The 23651-nt window shown below is 32.4% G+C and overlaps 1 protein-coding gene across 2 annotated transcripts in view; it reads right to left on the bottom strand.

Moving 5' to 3' along the window:
* Positions 1–828: 828 nt before the first annotated feature.
* KHDRBS2 (KH RNA binding domain containing, signal transduction associated 2) overlaps positions 829–23651 on the bottom strand; it is a 498248-nt gene continuing 475425 nt past the window's right edge. Inside the window, exons 9-12 of one of the 2 annotated variants that reach the window (XR_003044470.1) lie at positions 18167–18340; positions 16172–16232; positions 2955–3032; positions 829–859 (exon numbers count right to left, since the gene is read on the bottom strand). Coding sequence is in view for 1 of the 2 variants with exons in the window: in XM_006926413.1 (XP_006926475.1) it covers positions 18243–18340 (98 nt within the window). In the remaining variant the exon portion in view is untranslated. Of the gene's footprint in view, positions 860–2954; positions 3033–16171; positions 16233–17239; positions 18341–23651 lie in introns of those variants that run through there. The other variant, XM_006926413.1, reaches the window with a different exon arrangement.

Below are 23651 nucleotides of genomic sequence, written 5' to 3'. Positions count from 1 at the left end.
AATTGAACATTTCCAGGTATTTATTGTTATAAGTTTTACTATCTATTCCATACCAGTCCATTTAGGAATTTGAAATGCAGAAAAAAAACAGTACTGAAGGCAAGATTTAATTCTGAGCTAAAAAAGGAAAAGGAAAAAGTTCTGTTGCACCTACCTTCTGTCCATCTGCGACCTTTCATTCAAATCTCATCTCTTCTGTGAAGCCATCTTTTAAAATCTCAGCATAAATTGACCACTTCTCTTCAATCTGCATAATTAACATATTAATATGTTCCACATATATTTTAATCCAATGGTTGTTAATCACCTGTGGAGTTTAAAAAGTATACATTTCCAGGCTCCAACATCATAAACTTATTTAGGCAAGGCAAGTATGGCTTTGTCATCTGTATTTTTAAAATACACCACATATAACACATATAAGAACAACTGTCCAAATTACATGATATGATTTGGCATCATATAAGAGCACATAATCCTATTTGTGCATTTATATTATTGTATCCTCAAATAAACTGTAATCATCCTTTGGGTAAAGGTACAGATTTATACTTACTTTGTTCTCTACAGTACATAGAACTTACTCTGCACTAGTAAGAATTTCCACACTTCTCATTTGAAAAAATGACAAAGAATTTCCTTTTTATATAATACTATCATATTTGTTTTTCTGTTCATAGTGGTGGAACAAATTTGATCATGAGCAAATATGTGTGCACGTTTATTTAGCATTGTTTTTCAGAAAGATTCGGGGGGAGGGGCGGTAATCCCCAGGAAGTTTCACAGAAGCATACTATCACTAGCACAGCACAGTGCAGTTAAACTTACATTGGTTCAAATCCAAATTCTCTTATTTAGCCTATGGTGAGGAGAAAAACAAGAGAAAAGATAAACGTTTGTTAAGTGCATGTCCTTAATAAGCACTCAATGCATGATAACTAATATAAATAGGAGGTATCAGGGAAGTCTCTGCCCCCAAGAATTTATCCTCAGCATCTAGATTTTATGCCTTATATCCTGTAATCAGTTACTCCCAGAGACATCAAATCTAGTCATATAATGTCAGAGTTGGAAAGGGCTGTTGAATTGATTCAATCCTACAGTCTTCATTTTTAACCTCTGAACCAATTTAGGGCTAAGAGCTAAAACTATTTATACACTTCCGTGGGGTTCAAATGTTCTGCCTTGCAGCGCTGTTTTAAGGATTAGTGAGAGAACTCAGGGAAACGCCAAGTACAGTGACTGCCATAACTAGTCACTTAATAAATCATTGCTATTATCATTAATACAATAGTAGTATAAAAAGTCAGCTGACTTTTAGTTCAGCTCAATGCTCTTTTCCTGTCTCTTAAAATGCACAGTCCTTATGAAAATGTTGTAACAGCTAGGAAGAATAACAAATTACTACTGATAATCTTTGAATGCATTAAATAAAACCAAGTTAATCATATTGACCAGCAAATAGTATATTATCTTCTGGCATATGTTGTTACAGAGTCAGACCTTCATTTGGATTCAGATTTGCCTGCTATGAGAGTAGGCCAATGTTATTTAACCTCTCTAGCTCTTTGTTTCCTCAACTGTAAAATGGGGACAATAAAATACTTCCTTCTCTGGGTTATTGTGAAGAATTCATTATATATGAAAGTATTTCAAAGCCTCTGATAAATAGCAAGCTTCTAATAAAGGTTATTTTATTATTATAAACATTTCGTTATTATGTATAGGTAAGGTTACCATAATTTGTCATCTATAGTGGGGACACAACTCAGAGTGAATGGCAATGCTATTAATAATTGCACTGGGACAACAGGCATAAACAGGATGCATGGTCACCTTATGGACAATATATTTTCTAGCTGAAAGCAAATTCCTAAGGGAGTGTTATATACTGTGCAGGACAATTTACATGGAGCTCTTTGTAAAGATGTTATGTATGGGTCAGATTCAAGATGAGCAGAAAAGTATGGTGCTGCCTTCTTCCAGACTCCTCTGAGACAAACTAGAAGGAAGCATGGTGTTTCTATAGTATTTATAACAACTGAAGTCTTTCTTAAGTTCTCTCTGAAGATAATGTCCTAGGAAATGATTTTTTAAAAATGTTATTAAAAAAATTTTACCTTAAAAAATCATTTTAAAAAATTTTATTTTAAGTATTTTCAAGAGAAACTTTCCGAAGTATACAATTTCCTGTCTCATTAAACAAACATATACATTGTAATTTTTATGCTCTAAATAAGTCCTTTTTAAATTATAAAGAAGAAAACAGAAACTTCTGAATCACCTATATCACTGAGCACTCTTGCAGCCCTACATTTATTTCTTCTTTTGTTTTAGAACAAATTAGAATTTTAGGAGAGAACAAATAATCATGGTCCCGTTCTGTTCTGTTCTGCTCCATTCCACCCCATTTGATTCTAAAAACATTTATTGGAAGCCCACTATATATCAGCCCTCTCTCCGATAAAACTGAACTTTCACTGTAATACACAAAGGTGATATTAGGAAGGACAAGTACAATAACTCTTTAGACAAAGGCTCCATAAAGATCCACTCAGGTATAGTGGATGACATTTACTCTCCTCAGGAACTTTTGTCTCCTGCTCCCCTTCTTGTCAGAATAGTGTGAATATTTATCACATTGTCTCGACAAAGTATATTATTAATTGATTTTAGTTCTGGTTTTCACTCTGTAATACAGAAATTCACAACCTTAAATTCAGGTGATATAAGACATGAAAATCATGTGCATTTGAGAATCAACACATAACTGCTATGCTGTTGCAACGTATAATAAAACTAAAAGTTTCTCACTTGTTTGACGTTAATGTCCCACTTAGTTTCTATCAGATACAAAGAGCTGCTTCATCCATTTAAGCATTTCTTTTGGGGCCCATAATGAAGTGTTCTGTACTTGAAATCACGAATGGTTTCTATTCTATAAGGGGACTTACCTTCATTGTTAAAAAGTTTGACCCTCCAGTCAGTGTCCGATTTATTCCAGCTTTGGTTTTTCTATCACACATCTTCACCTATATTCCCAGATGAGCAGAACGACTTTAAAACATTATGCAGTTACACACATAGGCCTCGATAAGGCATTCCCATATGGGATATCAATTCGGCTTATGGCAATTTTAACAACAGTAGCAGCTGTCAAACATACTCAAAACAAAATAAATTATCCATCCAACCTCTTGTACTTAAGTGCTTTTTATATTCTGTGTTTTAGAAAAACAGTTTAACTTTTAGCAGCATTCTAGCTATAATCAGTCTCTCCTGAAGAAGTTTTTTATGAGATTGAATGTAGATAATGACAACCATTAGTCAGTCATTGCATTAGCATAAGGCATAAGGCACACTACAATATTTATAAGCAGCTAAGCCATGACAGTAAAAATATGACTTCCTATAACTTGGGCAGCCTTCTGACTATAGCTGACTACTATTTTGTAAAGTGGAACTCGTCTAAGTCTGGTATATTTAATGGCCATATTCATCATAAGACCTAATTGTTTTCCACCACAGGGTACAAAGCTTTATGTCCCCTATCAACCAAAAACAGTCATACTGCTTAATGGCTGTTCAATTAATGTTTATGTGCTACTTTTACACCCTGAATTATTTGATGAATAAACTCTAAGACGCTATTAGAGAACTAAGTTTAATAGAACCTCTACTGTTATTAAAAATTCCCAGGTCCTTAACGGTAGCTGAAACTATCCCAGCTAAGGAATAGAGAACATACATTGATATTCAAATATCTTCTACTCTTCTGTAAGAATGACAGAAAAATCAAACATTGGAAGGAAATGATCTATGTAGCTTGAGCCTTGCTGTATTGAAATTGAAGATCAAAACAGATTTAGAATAGAAATGACTCGGTCAGATGAAGTCAAAAGGTGAGACTTGGTTTATTATACTAGAAAGGCTCAGTTTTTCTTATTTCAATTGCTTTCTTAACTTGTAACTCTGTATCTATTGATATTTCTGTTTTCCTTATGTAAGATATAGCAGAAGGGACTAGTTGATTGAATGTATTAATTCAACACCTGTCCTTTGGTAGAAGTTTTGTAAAATTACTGAAAAAATATTTTTACTGAAAGATTGGCATTTTTGAATTTATAAGAAAAAATGGTATGTTTTTTGTAATTATTTAGATATAGTGGCATTATCTTTATTCACTGTTTTCATTCTATTGTATGAGCCCTGATGTCCCCAACACTGAAGCAAATTGGTTGGTACCATTAGACAAAGGAGAAAGAAAGATAAAAAAAGAAGAAAAACTGAGGAAATGTAATTGAGGATCCTTTCACACCATACACATTATTTGCAAATGCCCATGTATATATTTTAATGGAGCTGCCGCTGGGGTCTTCTTCCTGTTCTGTGGTTTAAGATGCAACATCAGGTTCATAAACACGGACAAATGAGGTAGCAAGTTTAGAAATGTCAAACGTATTTGACAACTTCCCACTAAGAACACAGCTGAGAAATGACAAACTCATTACCTGGTCGGTTGAAGTTTAAAGCTAAGTGTTTCTGGTTATAAGACAATGAACTTTTCTTTTTTTTTAGTCTATTTTGTGTTAAACACTTTCACTGAAATGCATATAATTGGACTGATTGGGATTTGATTAGTTTAGTACTTCAATTTTATTATTTGTAATAAATAAAGGTAGTTATATGGTTTTAGCCCATTAAGGAACATTTTAGCAGAGTAATTGACTTTTATTATAATTTTTAAATGTATCATTACTTGATATTAAAACCAAATTCATTGCAACTTAACTGGATATACTTTTTCTAATTCTACATATTGTTAGATACTAATTAATATTCTAATTAATGTCTAGTCTATTTTTGAAGCTACTGAGCAAATAACATGTGGCATAAACATTCAAATATGTTGAGTGGGCATTTGGTAGATAAACTGATTAGAAATGAAATAATAAATCTTTAATTTTATGTCCAATTAAAAATCCATATAGTATGTTCCCCAGTTATTTTATAGCTGATTTTCATATGTCAAAAATTAAGAGTAGAAGAAAATCTTTTAGGAGATAAAATATTAAGAATAAGCCTTGGGTGTTACTATGTTAATATGAGACATAAATCTTTGGTGTTAAAAGCACTCAGAATTATTAGATGATACTTAAGTGTTTTATGGAATGCATTTTTTCTATTAACTCCATTATAAAAGTATATTTCAAAATCTGAGAGGAACTGAATCAATTGTAAGTAATGCTTACATTCTCCACAAATGCAAAGTGGAAAAGAGAGTTGACAGTTTGTTGGCTAATTTTGGCAAATGTCCTATTTTGGACTGATTATCAGTTTAATAGATAATACTTATTTCTAAACCTCACTGTTTTAAAGTAGGAAAAAGATAAACTTTCCAAAATGCCTAACCAATAAAATTAGAGGCTGAGTAAGTATGTGATATGGACTATAAAAAACTTACACAAATTTCATTAAAGTATAAAGTAAGAATCTTATTCATTCACTTAAGTTCTGGCAAGATCTGAATATCTTTTCAAGAGATAAGCATACCCAACATTAAAGATATTTATGAAATAGATATTCTATACAATATAAGATCTCATTTTTATTCTTCCTCATCATAAAGCCCATTCATAGCTTATTTTGTGCTCCAATAATTTTATTTTGAAGTTTTATTTCATTGTAATATATAGTCAGTGACAAATTAACAGACTGTGCCTTGTCCTGAAATTTCTGGTCTCCAATTCCATTTTGTCTATTTGTACATTGAAGGTGATTAAAAATAAATAAAACTACTATATTTAGGAACAGTCTGATAAGTTAACTATTTTGATTTGGCTATGATTCTATTAAGAATTAAATCTTAGTTATAAAACGAATGATTTGAGAACTAAGGTATGTGTCTTTTCTACAACTTGGTAAGTCTATAAAATTGAATGCAGCTGCATTACATTAATCAGGGTTACTTTGAGAAATAAGGTATGCAGTAATAGTGAATAAATAAAATAAAGCAGTTATAAATTATTTTAACATGCTAAAAACAAATCCATCCTCAGGAGAGAAGAAAATACTCCCTAATAAGATATTTATCAAGTGTCGTTTTCAAATAATTTATCTTTATAAATAAATACATGCTCTAGAAACACTCTGTAGCCTATTGAAATCTTACTGTTTTATTGGCATGGACATTGTAGACGTAATTAAAGTTCTCTCTCATTTTTACTGCATTTCTAGACCCTTCTTTCCCCTGCATTGCGTGAGGAAGGCAGCAAGAACGATCTCATCACCAAATATATGTACTTGTTTTACTATTTGAACCTTAAGTGCTGTATCTTATTTATATAATGAACCTTAATATTTTAATTAGCCATCTATGCTTACTAAGAAAGTGCATTTCTTGATCTCAGTATTAACTAGAAATCTGTGAGGTTCTGAGCACATCAGAACCTGAAGTGGATTGCACAGTTCAGCTATCTGACCACGGAGTGAGAATTCAGGAACTCGTGTCAAATTCAGGAATGAGGTTTGACCTGGAAACTTAGTAAACCTAAGACTCTCATACACACTGCTTTTATACCACAAAAAGAGCTAGTATGTTTTCTATACAGTGTAATACAGCAAATTAATTGTAAAAGTTAAAATCTATATTGATTTGCTGTTTTCCTTCAACAGCAGCTTCCTGACAAATAGATATTTCTGAGTCCTTGCAACATACTTTAATAATCAAGGTGAACAAAGATAAATTGGACCAGGTAGCAAAATCTTTCCAGATGACTATACTCATGGAAAAATCCTAAGTCTCTGCATTGCTAAATGAAATTGTTTAGTAAATTAAATCAAGATCAATTGCTGTTCTGTTTAACTTAGACTCAAAACTTCTGAGACGTTTTCCTCAAAATGGTACTTGGCTTAAAATAAAAAATTACAGTGCCTTTTTTTGGCCTTTGCAAACTGATCCAAAATTAGATTTTGAAATTCACAGGGCATTGAAAATCTCAATTACCTAATAGTCATAAAGTTTTGTTTTTGTTTTTGGTTTTAAAATGGAAGGACTAATGAACAGAAAAGTGATGGCCAAAGCTATGCTAATTTTTATCTAGTGGTAAAATGATTACCCAGGTTTTTTTTGAAGTTCTGATAATCATAGATGCTAAAGAAATGGAGTCTCAATTTTGATGTATTATAAATCAAAATTAGAATGTATCTATTAATTTCTTAGTGTTTTATACTTTTAGTTAATTAATTTCATTCTCTTCCAGCTAAATCAGAAAAATTATTACTTAATTTAGAATTCCAAATTCAGTGTACATTTTTGTAATGATTAGGCTCTTGATTTTGAGTAATTGCTTATACCAATATGCTGGGTTTAAGTATTCAATATTATGACATGTCTTTAGGAGGTATCTAAATGTCAATTATTAAAGTTAGGAGTAAACATTTATATGAAGGTAAAAGTAAATCTCAAAACTTTGATTAACAGTGTTTTTTATTAAAAGATATTTAATAATTACTGCATATGAACAGTATTGTCTCATAAAATCTTGATCTCTTTTCTACCACTGGATGCTATCATTTATAAAAAGATGGTTAGTTATTTTGGAGAGGTTCTTCCCCTAAATATTTCTTGAACATGTTTAAACGAAGATGCTGCACTTGATGACATTTTTCCTTATGTGATAGCTAGCTCTATTAGTAATTAACCTTTATATCTTATGTTAGACAATCTTCTAATAATCCAAATACAACAAATAAACAATTCTTATTGAGAATTTTTATAGAGTTATTGCTTCAAAAAGGATCTATTTTTCAACTCATAGTGTATAGTATGCCAAACTACAGGATTCTTCAAATATAGATTGGAGTATAGTATCTCTCAAACATCAGTATAAAATATTCAATAATTTGTAATTTTCTAAAAGCACAAGTTTGAATTAATGTATACTGTGAGAAGCTGGGGCAAATATTTGTTCTTTACCCAACACTGGACACAGAAATTTTCTGAAGTGGTAAAGAATATCTTCTGGTAGAAGTGAAGGGAAAATGCAATGGCCTAAGAAAGTGATCGTTCTGAGACAGACAACAGAAGTTCTAGATATATTCAGTAGCATAATGTTCTGTATTTGCTGTAAAAGGAAAGCATATTTTAAATTTCTAAAGTTACTGCCATATCTGATAAGTTGCAAATGATGATTTATGAGATTTTTTAGATCTCAGAAATTACATTCTTTTCTTTTCATATTACTACCTATTTTATCTTAGCACTTCTAATGACTCTTTCTCACCCTCCCAGCTACATATCTTTTCTTTCTAAACCATTTTTTTCTTTTTCCTATGTTCACCCTCATTATGGTATCCTATTATTAAATTTAATAAAGTATAAAACACATTTCAATGTGTGGATCATTGATAAAACAAGAGATAGTAAAGGAAACCTATATTTTATTTTTATGATCACACTAATTAGGCCAAATCAATACAATAGAGCATGCCATTAGTAAACAAGTAAGTAACGATGACTATTTTTCTAGAAATATGTTTTTATAGTTTATTTAAATTTCATATCTTTTTCATTGAAGTTTTATGTTATTTTATTATTTAGGATATCTCAACCACCATGCTATAATTAGATACACATAGCTTCCATTTAATCAATAGTAAGACTGACGGATAAATACACTCAGGCACAACATATACAGAGTTTAGGGTTACATAAAACTTGTTTTTGGAATAATCCAGGGAAAAGAGAGATTCTGAATATTTTGGCTTATGCATATAGAGGTGTTTAGCAATTTATTGTCAGACTTTAAAGTTAGTACTCATCTTGGAAATATTCATAGTAAAGAATTTCTTTTAATTACTTTTGACTAGCTTGAAAAATAAATTACACATTTGCATTTTTTTCCCCCTCTCAAATTAGTTTACTACAAAACTTGTCATTAAAATCGGAGGGGAGAGTAGAGTGTAGCGGTTAAGGATAAGGTCTCTGATTGTGACTGCCTGGGTTTAGAGGCCACCCCACTGCCCAGTGATGTGACTTTGGGTAGGTTGCTTCTTCTCTCTCAGGCTCAGTTTTCCCATTTAGAAAATGAGGATACCCTAGAATTTATATCCTAGGGTTGTTGAGAAAATATATTCAGTCATTCCTAAAAATACTTAATCTAGTGCTTGACGAGTATTATGTATTGCATTACTGCAAATGCCTCTTTCATCACATTATTGAAACAACTATATCGAATTATTGCTAATCTTACTTTCATTTTTAGCCTTATTTCAATGTAAACAATATATGTGTAGCATTATTATGAGATTATTATGTATAAGCATATCTTATAATACCTGTTATGAAGATATCCAATATATGATTGCTAAAGAAAATATAATAATGAGCATTTTTATAACTGTGTTCTAAAGTCTACATTAGCTGAATATTTTAGTAAAGGATAATTTTAAAATGTCTAAGCTGCGAATCAACTTAGATAATATGAGTATTTTTATGGATTAAACTAGGTTTGTTTTTTTTTTAACACATTTGATACATACCATGAAGATATCTTAAAGTAAAAATTTTCAGTCAAGGAAAAATAATTTTGGGGAGAATATTAACTAAATTCGTGAAGGATATACATACACTTATATGATTTTACTTTACTTTTCAAAACCTCACAATTCTATGAGTAGGTGCTATTATTATCTCCATTTTACCGGTAAGAAAAATGAAGCTTGAAAAGTTAAAGTAATTTCACTTATACTTTAGAGCGTGCAGTGTGAGTTAAAATTTCATAGTGTATTAATGCAACTTTACTCTTCCACATACAAATCAACCTTATGGAAATGGCTATTCACAAAGAAAGAAAATTCACCTCACTTCTGAAAATTAAAATTGTATATATGTATATAGCAGAATCCCATTTCAAATAAATAAATAAATAACAGGCAGCTGTGGAATAGAAGAAGAAAAGAAAAAGGAGAGAAAGAAAATCAGAAGGAATATAAACCAATCTGTTGAGAGTTATCTTTGAGGAGTAAGGTTATGGACTTTCTATTTTTAGATTACATATTTACATTATGCAGTCTAATTATTTAAACTCCGAGTATGAATTACTTTTGTAACTAAAAAAACAAAACAAAGCAGCGTATATTTAAAAAAATCCAAAATAAAAACAAATCTCCAAAAAAACCAATACCAATTCACAGGCAATTCTGTCATATTCTAAGGTAACCATTATTGGTACCTGAATGATATACTGACTGGAAATGAAAAAAAAAAAAAGTTTTTAAGTTGAAAACCAATTTGTACTTTGTTTGAAGTTATCAAATATAAAGAGATTCCAGAGAAGTTTCTCTGATGAAATGTGGTATTATTTATTTTAAAAATCACTGCCTTATAAAAAAGCATAAGGCAGTATACTTAATATTAGTTCTAAATTATTATCTATTGATCAGTACATGAATTTATATTCTTAAATGCACAACAGGAAAGTTGAAAGAAACAGTTTAAAAATTCAACATTAATTCCATTATCAAGATGATCTTTATGCAACTTGTAAATATAATCTTCCCTGTTTAAAGACATTTAAAACTGTTTTCATTCCAGTCACAGACATTATACACTGATCTTAGTGAATTCTATATGTAAGTTTATTGATTTTTAATTTTCGGGTTTTATATTTTGAAACAGAGAACTTAAATTGCAGGTATTTTCTGACCTATTGGATCCCCTTATACTTTATAACTAAGAAATCAAAATTTGTGGCCAGTAGGCTATAAGTAAATGTTAACAGTTGTTATTTCTGTTTTAATTAAATGTGATTTTTTTCTTTTCATACTTTTTTGTTTACAATAGACACATATTGATTTCATAATTAACCCAGTAAACATCTCTTAATGTAAGGGCTCCACTGAATAGATTGGACAGTGTTCTTTCTTCTACAGTCATCAATTGCCTTTCTGTCTTCTCACATTCCCGTGTGCAGTTGGAAAAATGACAACACACATTGGGAAGGGAAGGACCAGATGTATCAGAGAAGTTGAAAAATGTCCTGATGTCAAAAAAGGCAGGCATGAGGTTAAAATAAAGGAAAAAGGGAACACCTGTGTTAGGGCAAATAAAGAATGAGACAGGGGAAGGAACATTTTCCTACTGATAGAAGTCATCTTTAGAGGCATAAAGGTGGTAGGAAACCTTTGTCGAGTGGTGACATTTGCTTCTTCTAAGAAGAAGATCCAAGCTTCTCCAAATATCTTTGGAAATAGATCATTCACTATATTCCACTGTGCAGTATAAACCATGGTGGAACAAAAGCTTGAACAAAAATCATGTTTAGTAACTTGTTACCAATTCTGTAATTTTTTATGGTAAAGGCCAGATAATAAACTGGCTGTTGTTAAGGCATCTAGTAGTATATGAATCAGACAACTTCCTCTCCTGTTTTCTCAATTCTTCTCACAAGGAAGTGTAAGAGACCAAGATATAAGACAGCATATCAAGTAGAGTGACCTTTTCCCCTCAATGTAAATAATCTTTTGAGTATGAATTAATAGATACTATGTAAAGAGACTAGAAAATTAAACTTTAAGATGGTATGAAGACTGGTGCCTGCCAGTCAACAAGAACAGCTAACTCAAATATTTTAATAGGACATAAGGATATCCAGACAAATGCTACACAATATATTGGCAACAGGAAATGCTTTGTTTTTAAATATTTAACATTGAGTGATACTTTCACTTTGTGTTCTCAAAACATGACTGCATGGCTTATATGAAGATATTTCTGGTTTGAAATTGAGTCTCATACTTTAAAGCAGAGTTCTGATTTATAGATCAAACAATAAAAGCCTGAAATTGCTCTCATGCTTATTTAATCATGTGTTTTTTAATGTCAAAATAGAACTTAGATTATAAATGAATTCATTTGTTCTACGAAACTGTAGTCTTGCTTTATGACAAACGTAGAATTCTTCTATATTTTTCTATGACAAAATCAGAAAGAATGATGTTTGAGGAAAGATCAAAGTAAAGATGCATTTCAAGTTAAACTTTTTTATCATAATTTTTTATCATAAATTTTTAAAGTCATGATTCATCATATTGCTATAGAATAGAAATTATGATAAGGCTATTTGAGATTTTAGATTCTCTTTTCAATCAAATTCACTGAAAGCAGAGAATCACCATAGCATTCTGGAAAATGCGTGGGTTATCAAACTTTTAAATATCGGTTTGGCTGTATATTAACTGTGAAATTAGTTAAACCTCTGAATTTCTCTTTCCTCTTCCTCTTTCAATTTTGCTTTAAAATGGGGTTAAGTGTACTTCCTTTGAAAGGTTGTTATAAGGATTACAGACGTTTCGTCTAAGTTTTTACATGAAAATTCTAGAACCTTGTCAGGCAAGTATGCTTGGAAAAGGAACAGCACCACTATTATTATTATTATTATTATTATTATTATTATCATCATCATCATCATCAATACTCTGCCTTCATACAAAATATAAATCATGTCATCGATTTTGTAAATTACCATACAATTGGATATTTTCAATCATTTATTAAATAATCTTTTGCAGTAAGTATTAAACCTTCCCATGGAACCTGCGAGAGTGTCAAACAGGTGGAGTTTTCAGTAATAGGCAGCCCCTCGATACTGAAACTGCTACTTGATATTCAGCCAACTCAGATTATGGATCACTATTCTCTATTCCCTTTAACACACAGACACACACACACACACACGCACAGACGCTCACACATACACCTCCTACAGGCTTCTATATTACATTAATGAAGAGACAGAAATAGAGAGAGAATGCTATATAATTAAAGGGTTACATTTTTAAGGGGCATTTGTGGTTTTCAAAGGACCAATCTATTTTTAAGTAAAGAATGAAAAGAACAAGAGTAATAGTTTAATAACACATTTAAAAAAAATTTTCATTAAAAGAATTAATGAGAACTTTTAATGTCATTCTATTCCAAATAGTTTTAAAAACTGTTAATACTTCAATTGTTACTAAGCTAAGTGGCCTTAGTTCCATTAATATACTGAAAGCAATAATTACCTAAATATTGCAAATAAGACCTAAAAGCACTATTTGGTCTCTTAACTGGCATCAAATTGATTCTGATTTAATCGGAGTTGAATGTAGTAAAACTTTTTGCTGGACAAAAAGAAGCAGACAAAAAGACTTTATTACTTATTAATGTTTTATTACTATTAATATACTTTGTTTAGTGCCCAACACCTTTGGTGTTTTGCTGAGTTCCTTGTGGTCAGAGGATCATTAGTGTGCCAAGAGTTATAGCATTTTCTGATAGAATGTATGGAGCACGCACACAGATAATTTCAACTACACTTAGATGGAACCCACTGTAATTTAAAAAGCTTAATTTGCCATTCACGTTTGTATGATTTGAAAAAGGCAAATGTCAGACATGAGAATGTTTGTACTGGCAATGACTCTAGAACTGGCAGGGTACCTATTCTGCTCTCTTTGGGAACCAGCACTTGGAAATTAGTGAGAACACACATGATGTCATGAAGGGATCCACATAGGACCCGGGACCATAGTCTGATACTGACAAGAGAAGAAGGCACCCTCTGACTGGGCAGATGTTCATTAGTATAGGCCACTCTTGGAACAGTTTTCATTCTATCAAAGTTTTTTGCTGAGAGGCCACTAACAGAGTAATTCTCATTCCCTTTTGCCAGAAAAACCTACTATATTCACTTTTGATTATTTTAAGAGTCAGACAAGTTATGTCACAAACAACAGCAATGTATGTGTAATTATATTTTTTTATACCTCAGCTTGATTTCAATCTCAAGTCCCCAAACTGCTGGGCAGAGAAAAATAAACTCAGCCAGGTCACTTTTCCACGTTGTGTCCACTGATACATCTGTATCCTGGTCAGTGTTAGTTCATGCAGATGCTACTGAATACTCCCCTGCCTTCCTGTAGAGGCGACTGTATATGTGGCTCTCTCTGCCCCACCCGCTTCACTTTTGCCAGCACGGAGAAACATTCTATAGAAACATTCTTCTACAGAATTGCACATGGAACACTGATGTGGGGAACACTGTGAAGTATGCTGAATCCTCAGGTTCCACTTTAGACAAAGGTCCCTTTTATATTCCAAAACTATCTCAGGCTTTTATTGGATAATTGATATAGTGTACGGAAACTCATGCTTAAGGCCACACTATCTTAGCTGTCGCCTCCTCTTTAGCTTTAGCTTTCTTCTAGACAATATTTGTTTTGTAGATGCATGGAGACAGATAGATGGAAAGGGGTTATTTATGTATCTATCTATTTATGGATGAGAGTCTTTTAAACCTATTGTTAACACATAAACTTTGTCTCCTACTTAAAGCCTACTCAAAATGCATGTTTTTGAAACTCAAAATCCCCTTTCTTACAAATTATTGTTTCTGAGCTTTAAAAATTCTTACTTTTAAACTCAATAGCCAAGAATGTTCTCTTCTCTTATTTCTGCTGAGAGCTCTGCCCGCATTAATGAATTCAAAGATCTACTCTGAATGGAGAGAGCCACAGGGTTATAAAACAATAACAGCAACAATAAAATAATTATAAAACATTGATCGATATATCAAAATAGTAACAAACTGTGACTGGTTTTTCTTTCCTTACTTTATAAGATCAAGCCTATTGTTTGAAAAGGATCAAGGGAGAATAATACATAAAATATCTGGATTAGAGATTCTTTCTCCCCTTGGTTTATAAAAACTAACATTTTTTCACAGTCAGTCAGATATGGGAAGTTACTGATAAACATAATGTCAGAATTGCAGTCTCTGTAACTTGATCATTGATTCTACAGCTTAACAAAGAGACTTGATTACTTGAAGCATGTACAGTATTAAATAGTTATTTTAACAATTTGATTTTTAGAAAAGCTATCTCAGATGAAGAAGCATTAGTAATTACAAAACTGACTAAATGTGAGGTTTTCCCTGGTTACTTGGGATAATTTCCTTCAGGGAATAGCTCTAATTCTTTACTTCGAAACTACAGTGGCTTTCTTTTATTTTTTCCAAAAAAATCTGAAAATTTAACACAGTATTCAGGGACAACAGCGACCTAACTGGACCCCACCTCTCTGGGCTTTGCGTATGCTTTGTGCCTTCATGAATCTGGCCTTCAGGGTCCATAGAACTGGTTTCCTCTCGAATACTTCCTGAACTCTTTGGACTCCACAAATTGGTATAGCCTATTGCCTTCACCAGGTGGCGCTCCCTTCCTCATCAATGAATAGGCTACCCCTTTCATTCCCTGATTCCCTCAGTTTCTGCCCTACCTCCACTCATAAGGAATCTCCAGGCTCTCTCTTTTATGACACTTGTTTAAGGAGACACTGTATTGCAGATATTTGGATATTTGTGTAATAAAAAGAGGACCAGACAGAAGACGACTTGGGTTTTACTCTATTTCAAATATCATGGCAAGGCCATTTCAATTTCTGAATGTCAGGGCAGTCTGTGGATTTCATAACAACTGCCTTTGCATTTTTTCAGTCTGAAGTTTATTGGCTAAAGTTTTCAAGTTCTTGTGTACAGAAATCAAGTTCCAATTTCCAATAGTGCTTTATACTCGGTAAACATTAGCCAAATTAAATAGAATGGCAGGTGAGACACAAGAAGTTTACAGATAAATCCAGTGAGATAAATGCAGAAAATAGTGGTGAGTTTAGTTATTTTATTTGACTAAATAAATGTTAATGTTATTAACTATTATCTCATTTACAAGGGGTAGGCAGTGAGTTGGTTATGGGGTTTCTTTCTCATCCCTCCAGCTCAGTGAACAATATTGATTTCCTTCTTTTATATCTTCAGGGCAAAAGTTTTACTATTCTTTCTTTGTACAGTTAAATAGAGGTAATTTATAGTAGTTCATAGCAAAGAAAAGTGCTGAATATTAACTACTAATTCACAATTCCTTTGACAAGCTTCTAAATAACCTCAGAAAGTCTTTCTAGGTAAATAGCAAGTTGGATCACTTTATTTCAAAGAAAAAAAATATAATAACTCAGTTCCTTGACAAGAATTTTCAGTATTTCAACAAGTGGCATTCGGGGTTGTAGTTCACTGCCATAGCTTCATGTGGGTAAAGATGATCTATTTCAGAGAAAATAAAAAAATAAGCTTACCTCTATCCTTCATAGCCCATCACTTCTGCTATTCAATTATATGCTCTTTGCTTGTGGGTACCTGAAACAGTGAGAAAGAATAAAAAACAATTAAATATAACGCAATAGCATTTTGTGAAAGGCAAATATTTACAATTTTAATTGATGACAGACACACACTTCATAAAACTATTAGCATGCAACTCCAGCTGCAGAAACTGAACAGCAATATGCCTAAGCTGGTTAGCAGCAAAAAAGTAAACCAATCACATCGACAAAAGCCACCATAAACAAAAAAACTGTATTTAAAAGATTAATAGTTTTGGCATTCATTCCTACCATCAAGTCTTTCACTTTCTTTTTTCCATCAAAATTTAGCTTACGTTTGATGTTAGCAAGAGTTGCATTACTATTATTGTTAATTTTAGTTCTGTTTATTACCTTGAGGGTTATATATTGTAAAATAATTTTGGTGCCTCTAGTTAATGTTAATTAGTTGTTTTAATAACCTATAGACCTATTTGTTATATTTTTGTAGGTTTACTTTTTTAACTATCAGGAACTTAATAACTGAGAATATTTAACATTACTGTTGCATAGGCAAAATTACAGAGTTACTATTAGTGTTACCTGTTTAACGTTTAGTCATCCTTTGAGTCCTGCGACATATTTCCTTAATAATCATCAGCCATCAAGTCTGATAGTCTCAAAAGAAATATCAGCCCTCTAAACTGCCTTCAAGGGCGGTGATATTTAGCACTGAAAATTACAAATAAAGTTTTTGAGGTTGAATAGCAACAACTGGCCAGTGACACTGATGATTTGTTTGTCAAAACAAATTGTTATAAACTACGCAAATGAAGTCCACGCACTCCTTTGAGTGAAAACAATAAAGTGAATCTACGCAATGCTTACATGTTGGATGGGATATTTAATGTGCGGGGAAACTCAAAGGTTGAAGAACTAGGCATTTAGACAGTGGTAAGTGGTAATCTTACCTCTTTATACTCCATTACTCTTTCTCACGAGAGACATGCTAATGCAAACAAGTCAATCAGAATTTGTGTTTAGCAAGATAAAGCTTAGAGGATAGTTTAAAATCCATTTATTATTCTAAATCCATTTTTCTCCATTAACATGTTATACATTAGTGTTTACTAACCATGATTCATGTAACAGTTTAGTTTGTTAACTTTTAAATTATTTAACAACCATAAGTTATTAATACATTTTTTTAAGTATTACACAAATATCTTAAAACAGGCTTGGGTTCATTTTTGTAATTTTTAAATAGAAAACATTTTAGGCATCTCTTGAAGAAGAAATAAAGCAGGCATTTAAAGCTAGAAAACAAGTAATTCCAAATTTAGTTTTTACAAAAGTTTTCAGCTTTATTGACAAATTATGGCAAACATATTTGACAAATTGTGGTTTCCTATTTAGAAGAAGCTTACACATGGAACTTTATGTGTGTTTTTGTTTTTTTTTTTAACAAATACAGGTTAAAACACTGAACAAATTCAGTTAGCTACATACATACAGTAGCTGCTTGTTTTCAACCCCATTAAAACAGCATTTAAAATTAAATTTACAAACTTAATATCGAACATCTTCATCTAACTAACAGATATTAAAAGACAGGTTAAAACATCTTATCTACAACTTTATTATCAGCTAGTTCAAAAATCATATTACAGTCTTTTAGCAACCCTAAACAAAGTTTTTGCTAGTTGATTGAGACTCAAAATCTGTTAACAAATTCATGCTCTTTCTTTAAAAAAAAAAGAAAAAGAAAAAGAAAAAAGAAAAAAAAAGTTACACACAACAATGAAAACAACCAAGAGAATATTATCCTTCTGAATGGTTTATAGACAATGCTTGCCAATGTCTCTTTTAGTCCGTTTTGTAAAATAATACTAGTGTCAATGTCACGCCAACAGTAGGGAAATACAAGAAATATATGGGAGTAATCATGAGCAGTTATCCTTAGAATAGGAAAAAAAAAAGGACTATTACTTGTCTTGTTGTTGTTTATGTGGAGACCACAGGCTATGAATTGTCTTTGAGGTGAGGTCATCGGTGAGGAGGACCTTCAATATCTACCATAGGGGTGCTCCCTGTATACCCCTCTGGCTGACCTTGGTGGTGGTGCCTTCAGGCTGGAGCGGGTCGTGGCCCATTCTTCTGGTGCTGTGAACGAGAGAATGATGATAACATTCACATGGCTTCACAGTTATCAGAAACAATCATTTAAGACACATTAGTCAAACGAAGAAAAGAAAATAAAAGATTTCACACTGACAGCACAAGCCTTATTACATGTTCTACATGGTGAGATCATCCAAAAAGTATATATTTTGAAATGCAGCCACTTGGAGTTAAGCTTGCAGGGCATTGTTCAAGAAGACAGAGTTGTTAGACTCCATATTTATTATGTGTTAAATTTCTATGCCACAAAATAGAAAGAGAAGTATTAGTATAAACCATTCCATATTGTATCCTTTATACAAACTCCTAAAAGAACTTATATAGAAAACCAGTGGTCCTTAGGCCTTGATTAACTTGAGAATCATCTGGGAATCTTAAAATGAAAACAAAACAAAACAAAACAAAACAAAAACCGACTAATACCTATTCTCTGTCTCCCAAACCAAGTGAGCAGAAAACTCTACATGGTGGGACCTAGGGTTTAGTATTTTTCAAATGCTTTCCTAAATGACTCTTATGTGGCCCCGTGTTGATATCCACTGTGCAAAACAAAGTCAGAGATAAGCAGGATACGAAGCAGAGTAAATTTTATGTAGCAAAATCAGTAAAGAAAAAAAAATCTCATATTAATTTTTTCAAATAAACAACTTGGAAATACACTAGTACACTAGGAAAACTCCTTATTTACCTGTTAATCAAACTTCCAGCAACCTCAGTGTTTTGGAACCTAGCCAAAACCCAAGAAACAAGCAACCAAGCTTTTGAGTATTATGGAAAATAACATATGTAAAGTCGATGCCCCCAGAAAAGAAATGCAGCCCTCCTTCAAAGGGTCGAGGACTAATATTGGGTTTATGATGACTTATTTGAGGCCAGAACTAGGTTATCTGGATTTTTCAATTAGAAATCAGTTCAGTAGAGAGCAGATTTCATGCATGGGACTATGGTGGGAGGAAATATGGACATAAGAAAAGGGATTACTTGAAAGTGACACACTGATATTGATAACAGATATAAAAGGCAGTGGTAATGGCAATATCAGCTGGAAAATCACTGCAGACTGAGGCAAACTGATGTAGATATATGCCCCCAGATAGTTCAAGTACCCCTAAGACTATCTCTAGCCATTCACCCAAACTGAAGTATAAGTTGCACTTACTATAAGATGAAGGATAATGATCGATAATACAGAAAAATTATCAAAATTTATAAATGTAGAAACAAATAGCATTGAAATGTGTAAACGTTAGGTTTCTGAGGAAATCCTTCATCAGGACATCTTTATTACAAATGATATCTGATGATAAATGAAAAATTATATCTCCTTCACAATTTAAGGTGAATACTTATGTTTGTTTCACTATGTGATAGGACATAAAATAGAAGTGAGAACTTAAAGAAATATGAGAAATGTTACCTTTACTCAGAATATAGAGTAGGAGTTGGCTAACTATGGCCTGTGAGCCACATTTGGCCAGCTGCCTGTTTTGATAAAGTTTTACTGGAACACAGGCATGCTTATTTACTAATCTTGTCTATGTCTGCTTTCACTCTACAAAGGCAGAGTTGAGTAACTGATGGAAACCATACTGCCTGCAAAGCCTAAAATTTTTATACTCTAGGCTTTTACAGAAAAGATTTACAGACCCCTGCTCTAGATCCTATTGTCTTTTTGGTGAGAGACTGTAGATGTTGGTCTTTCTGATATGATCTCTTAAGGAAGAATTTACCTTTGATCTTCCACAATTTCTCAACATAGACATTTTGGAGAATTTTATGTATATGTGTTCTCATTTGGAATTAAGTAAACTTTCTTTGATGTACTAGAAAGGAAATGAATTTTTGCTTACAAGTTTGAGAGTGACTTCTTAGCTTCATGTAATATAAATTTTATACTTTGTCTATGAAAAATCATGAATATGTTAATGGTTTTTGTCCTCTAATGGTAAAACACCCCAGTTTACTATTGTTTTTAACAATGGGAATGTACCACTTTTTGCTCAATTTGTTCTAGTGTTAGGGATCCCTGGGTTGCTGTCTATAAGGTTTAGGAGCTGAGATAATATAGGTTTCAAGTTCTCTCAGGAAATGGAGGCTCTGGATCCTTTATCAGATGCTGAACATTCCTGGTTGGTTGTGAAAATAGCAGAACAACCATGAACAGAGTGATAGTAATACCTGCCACATCTACCCCCAGATCTGTAATAACCTTTAAACTGGCATAATCTCAGGGATTTGCCACAGAACACATAAGTGTTTAATAAGAACACATTAACTTGGCTTTACCTGACTTCATCTAAAGCTCTAGACAGCCAATTGATGGACTAAAATCTTAGATTTCTTAACTGTCGGCCAACTTTGAAATGGGAAGTGTCACTGTTCACTGCTACATCCTTAGTGCCTGGAAAAAATGCAGTGCCTTGTAGGGGTTTAATGCAATGAAAGAGTGCAAGAATGATTAACTCTAGGAACTATGAGGCAGAAAGAGCTTCTGATGACAACCTTGAAAACAGTGACAATTGAGCTGAAGAAATTCAACATTAATTTAAAAAAACTCTAACTAGAAATTTTATATATTTTTTTATTGAGTTGAAGTCAGACGTCTTACTCAAGAAAGTTTATTAGGTAAGTAGCAAAAATATTCACTATTGGATTCAGCGAAACAATCATAGGGGAATCCCATTACAAAAAAGTGTAATAACATTATGTTTCATTGCACAAAAGTGTGCTCTTTTATAATTTTGTTTGTATGCAAATAAATAGTAGGCTTTTTCCTGCTTGAAAAGGGTAGTTAAAACAGGAAGTACTATTAGTCTTCCATAATTAGAATCAGAAAGGCTAATGGTAAGGAATCTTTTTCTTTCTGTAAGGTATTTTCTATTTGTCCCATCTGCTTTTACTTTCTCTCTCTCTTTTTTTTTTTTTTAATGTTAAAGAATCTTAAAAAATTCTAAAACTCTACCATTAGCAGAGGAAATCCAGAATTTATTTCACTAAGTTCAGGTCTTGTGTCCATTTTTTACATATTCTCAATAACAACAGTGAATAGAGATCAGGAAAATATTATTCCTATTTGTGCCAAATTTCCTTGGTCTATTTTTCCTAATATCATAATGTTTATTAATGTTTTTAATACAAGCCAGCTTCTTTTAGTGAAATTATGGTCTTTGATCAGGACTGAAGAGCACTGACTCAATGAATGTTTTCCCTTTGTCATTGAGCCTCATATGTCAGCCAGTCCCCGCATTGCTCACCAGAAGCTCTTGGATTTCTTTACTGTAAGTATTGGTATAGATTCTTAGAAATCTCTAAAGGAATTGTAACTTGCGTCCACCATGGAATCCTGCACATGGGAAAACCCCAAACATAGAAAGAGACAAATTATTTTAAGGTCTTCATGGCGAGAATTCTCTAAAATTTGAAGTTATAAAGGCCCAGGAATGGCCATAGAATTTATGTTTTCCTGGGGTTCTACTGTTCAGCAGCCTGAGGTGGTTTTAAAACATTTTAGGGCTTCATGCAAATTTTGGAGCCCTGGATAATTGTTTCTATTCCCATAAGGTGGTCTAGGAGGTCACTTAAAAAAATCATTGCAGACAATGAAATTTAGAGATAATCTTTCTTTGTCCTTCTGGAAAATGGTAAAGGAAGTAAGATACTCTTAAAATCAGGATAATTGTCATATGCAATGCATTAGTTAGACTAAGCATGTGAATTGAGCAACTAAATTATTACTTAGAGAAGGTAGAAAATAACTGTCTGCCAAGTTGAAATTACTAGAATGGTTTACAGAATTGTGGATCTGAAAATAACAAATGAGGAGATGAGAAACAGAGCTCAAGTGATTTGATCAAATTCCCAACACTTCCAGACTTTCCAACTCAGATTTTAATGCACCATATGTATAAAATAAGAAAGAAAGGGGACAGATAAAGCATTCATTAAGTAAACTTTTTGCTTTGTTTTTCTTTACTAAAGATCTCTCATATACTAGTTATTGTACTTAGCCCTGCATATGAGGATAGTTTAAGAAACCTTAAGGAGATCAAAGGACAAAACTAATAAGAAATTTCATAGATTATGATGCAATTATAATTGAAATTTGAGAAAGTGCTGGGGAAAGCCAAGAGAGGGGAGCTACTAACTTCCATTATTCAAATGAACTTGGATTGAACTTGAGCATTTATAGTCAAAGAAGTCATTTTCTGAGCAAATACGTAGCATAATTAAGAATGCGGATGTTGTTTAACCTACTTAAAGGGACTCACTTTCTTAAAGGTTTTCCTGTATTAATTAATTTGTATCATTTGGCCTTGTTTCTTAAACCGGATTCTAAAATCTGTGAGAGAAAAGACCTTCTAAGTTGGAAGGAATGTAGTAAGAACACCATAAATATTTGTAAGCTACATATAAATGATATCACTAACAAAATGAATTTTAAAATTAATTATGCAAAATAAGAAAAAGGATTCTTACTCAGAAACACGTTATTAGCAATTAGGTTATAGTGTTGTGCATATTTGAAATATATCAATATTTCTTTTAAAAATTATTCCACCTCTGGTTTTTTGACTCAGACTGATTGTTTACCCAGCTGAGTCAAGTTTTACAGAATGCTGTAGAGTGCATCTCCATTACATGGTAATAAGAATCATTGAAGAACATTTTACTTTGATAAAGGGGTGTAAATTACCCAGGTAACTCTTCCCTGTGCATTAAATGTTACTATACTTAAAAAGCTTTTGCATCTCAAATACTCTGTTCTCAGCAGAATGGGGCCTATTAAGTGGTGTGCATTTCTCAAGGTGCTCTCTGCCAGGACCAGGTACCTTGGGGAGCATTCAGAGGGGGAAAGAAAAATCTGGATGGTTTTTAAAGTTGCAAAACTGTTCTATGATTGTTCCAGAGATACTATAAATATTGAGGTTGGTGGGGGAAAAAATGAAACATAGGAGTAAGGTGCAAATTTAAAAAAAGTCGGCATTATTTAAGTGCTTGCAAAGTAAACTTTTAATGTTTATCTTTCTGGAAGTAGGTTTAAAATGCCACCTTCAGAGTAAATGAGTAAATTAACTTTAGAGATCATTTCAGAAAGGATATAAGATAGCAGAAAGATTACTGAGGGCACGGCTTTTAAATCCACACTTTGCTAGACCTACATAGCTAGTCGTTGATATGTTTCTGAGCTCTGAAAAAAAATCTCAAAAATAATTTATTTTAAACACACTACAACAAAAAAGGACAGCTCATGCTATTTATTTCTGGTATACTATAAACCGATATGCAAAACCCA

The sequence above is a fragment of the Pteropus alecto genome, unplaced genomic scaffold (genome assembly GCF_000325575.1).
Source record: "Pteropus alecto unplaced genomic scaffold, ASM32557v1 scaffold7, whole genome shotgun sequence".
NCBI classification, from domain to species: domain Eukaryota; kingdom Metazoa; phylum Chordata; class Mammalia; order Chiroptera; family Pteropodidae; genus Pteropus; species Pteropus alecto.
Note: the sequence above shows the minus strand (reverse complement) of the source record. Positions and strands in the feature narration are given on the sequence as shown.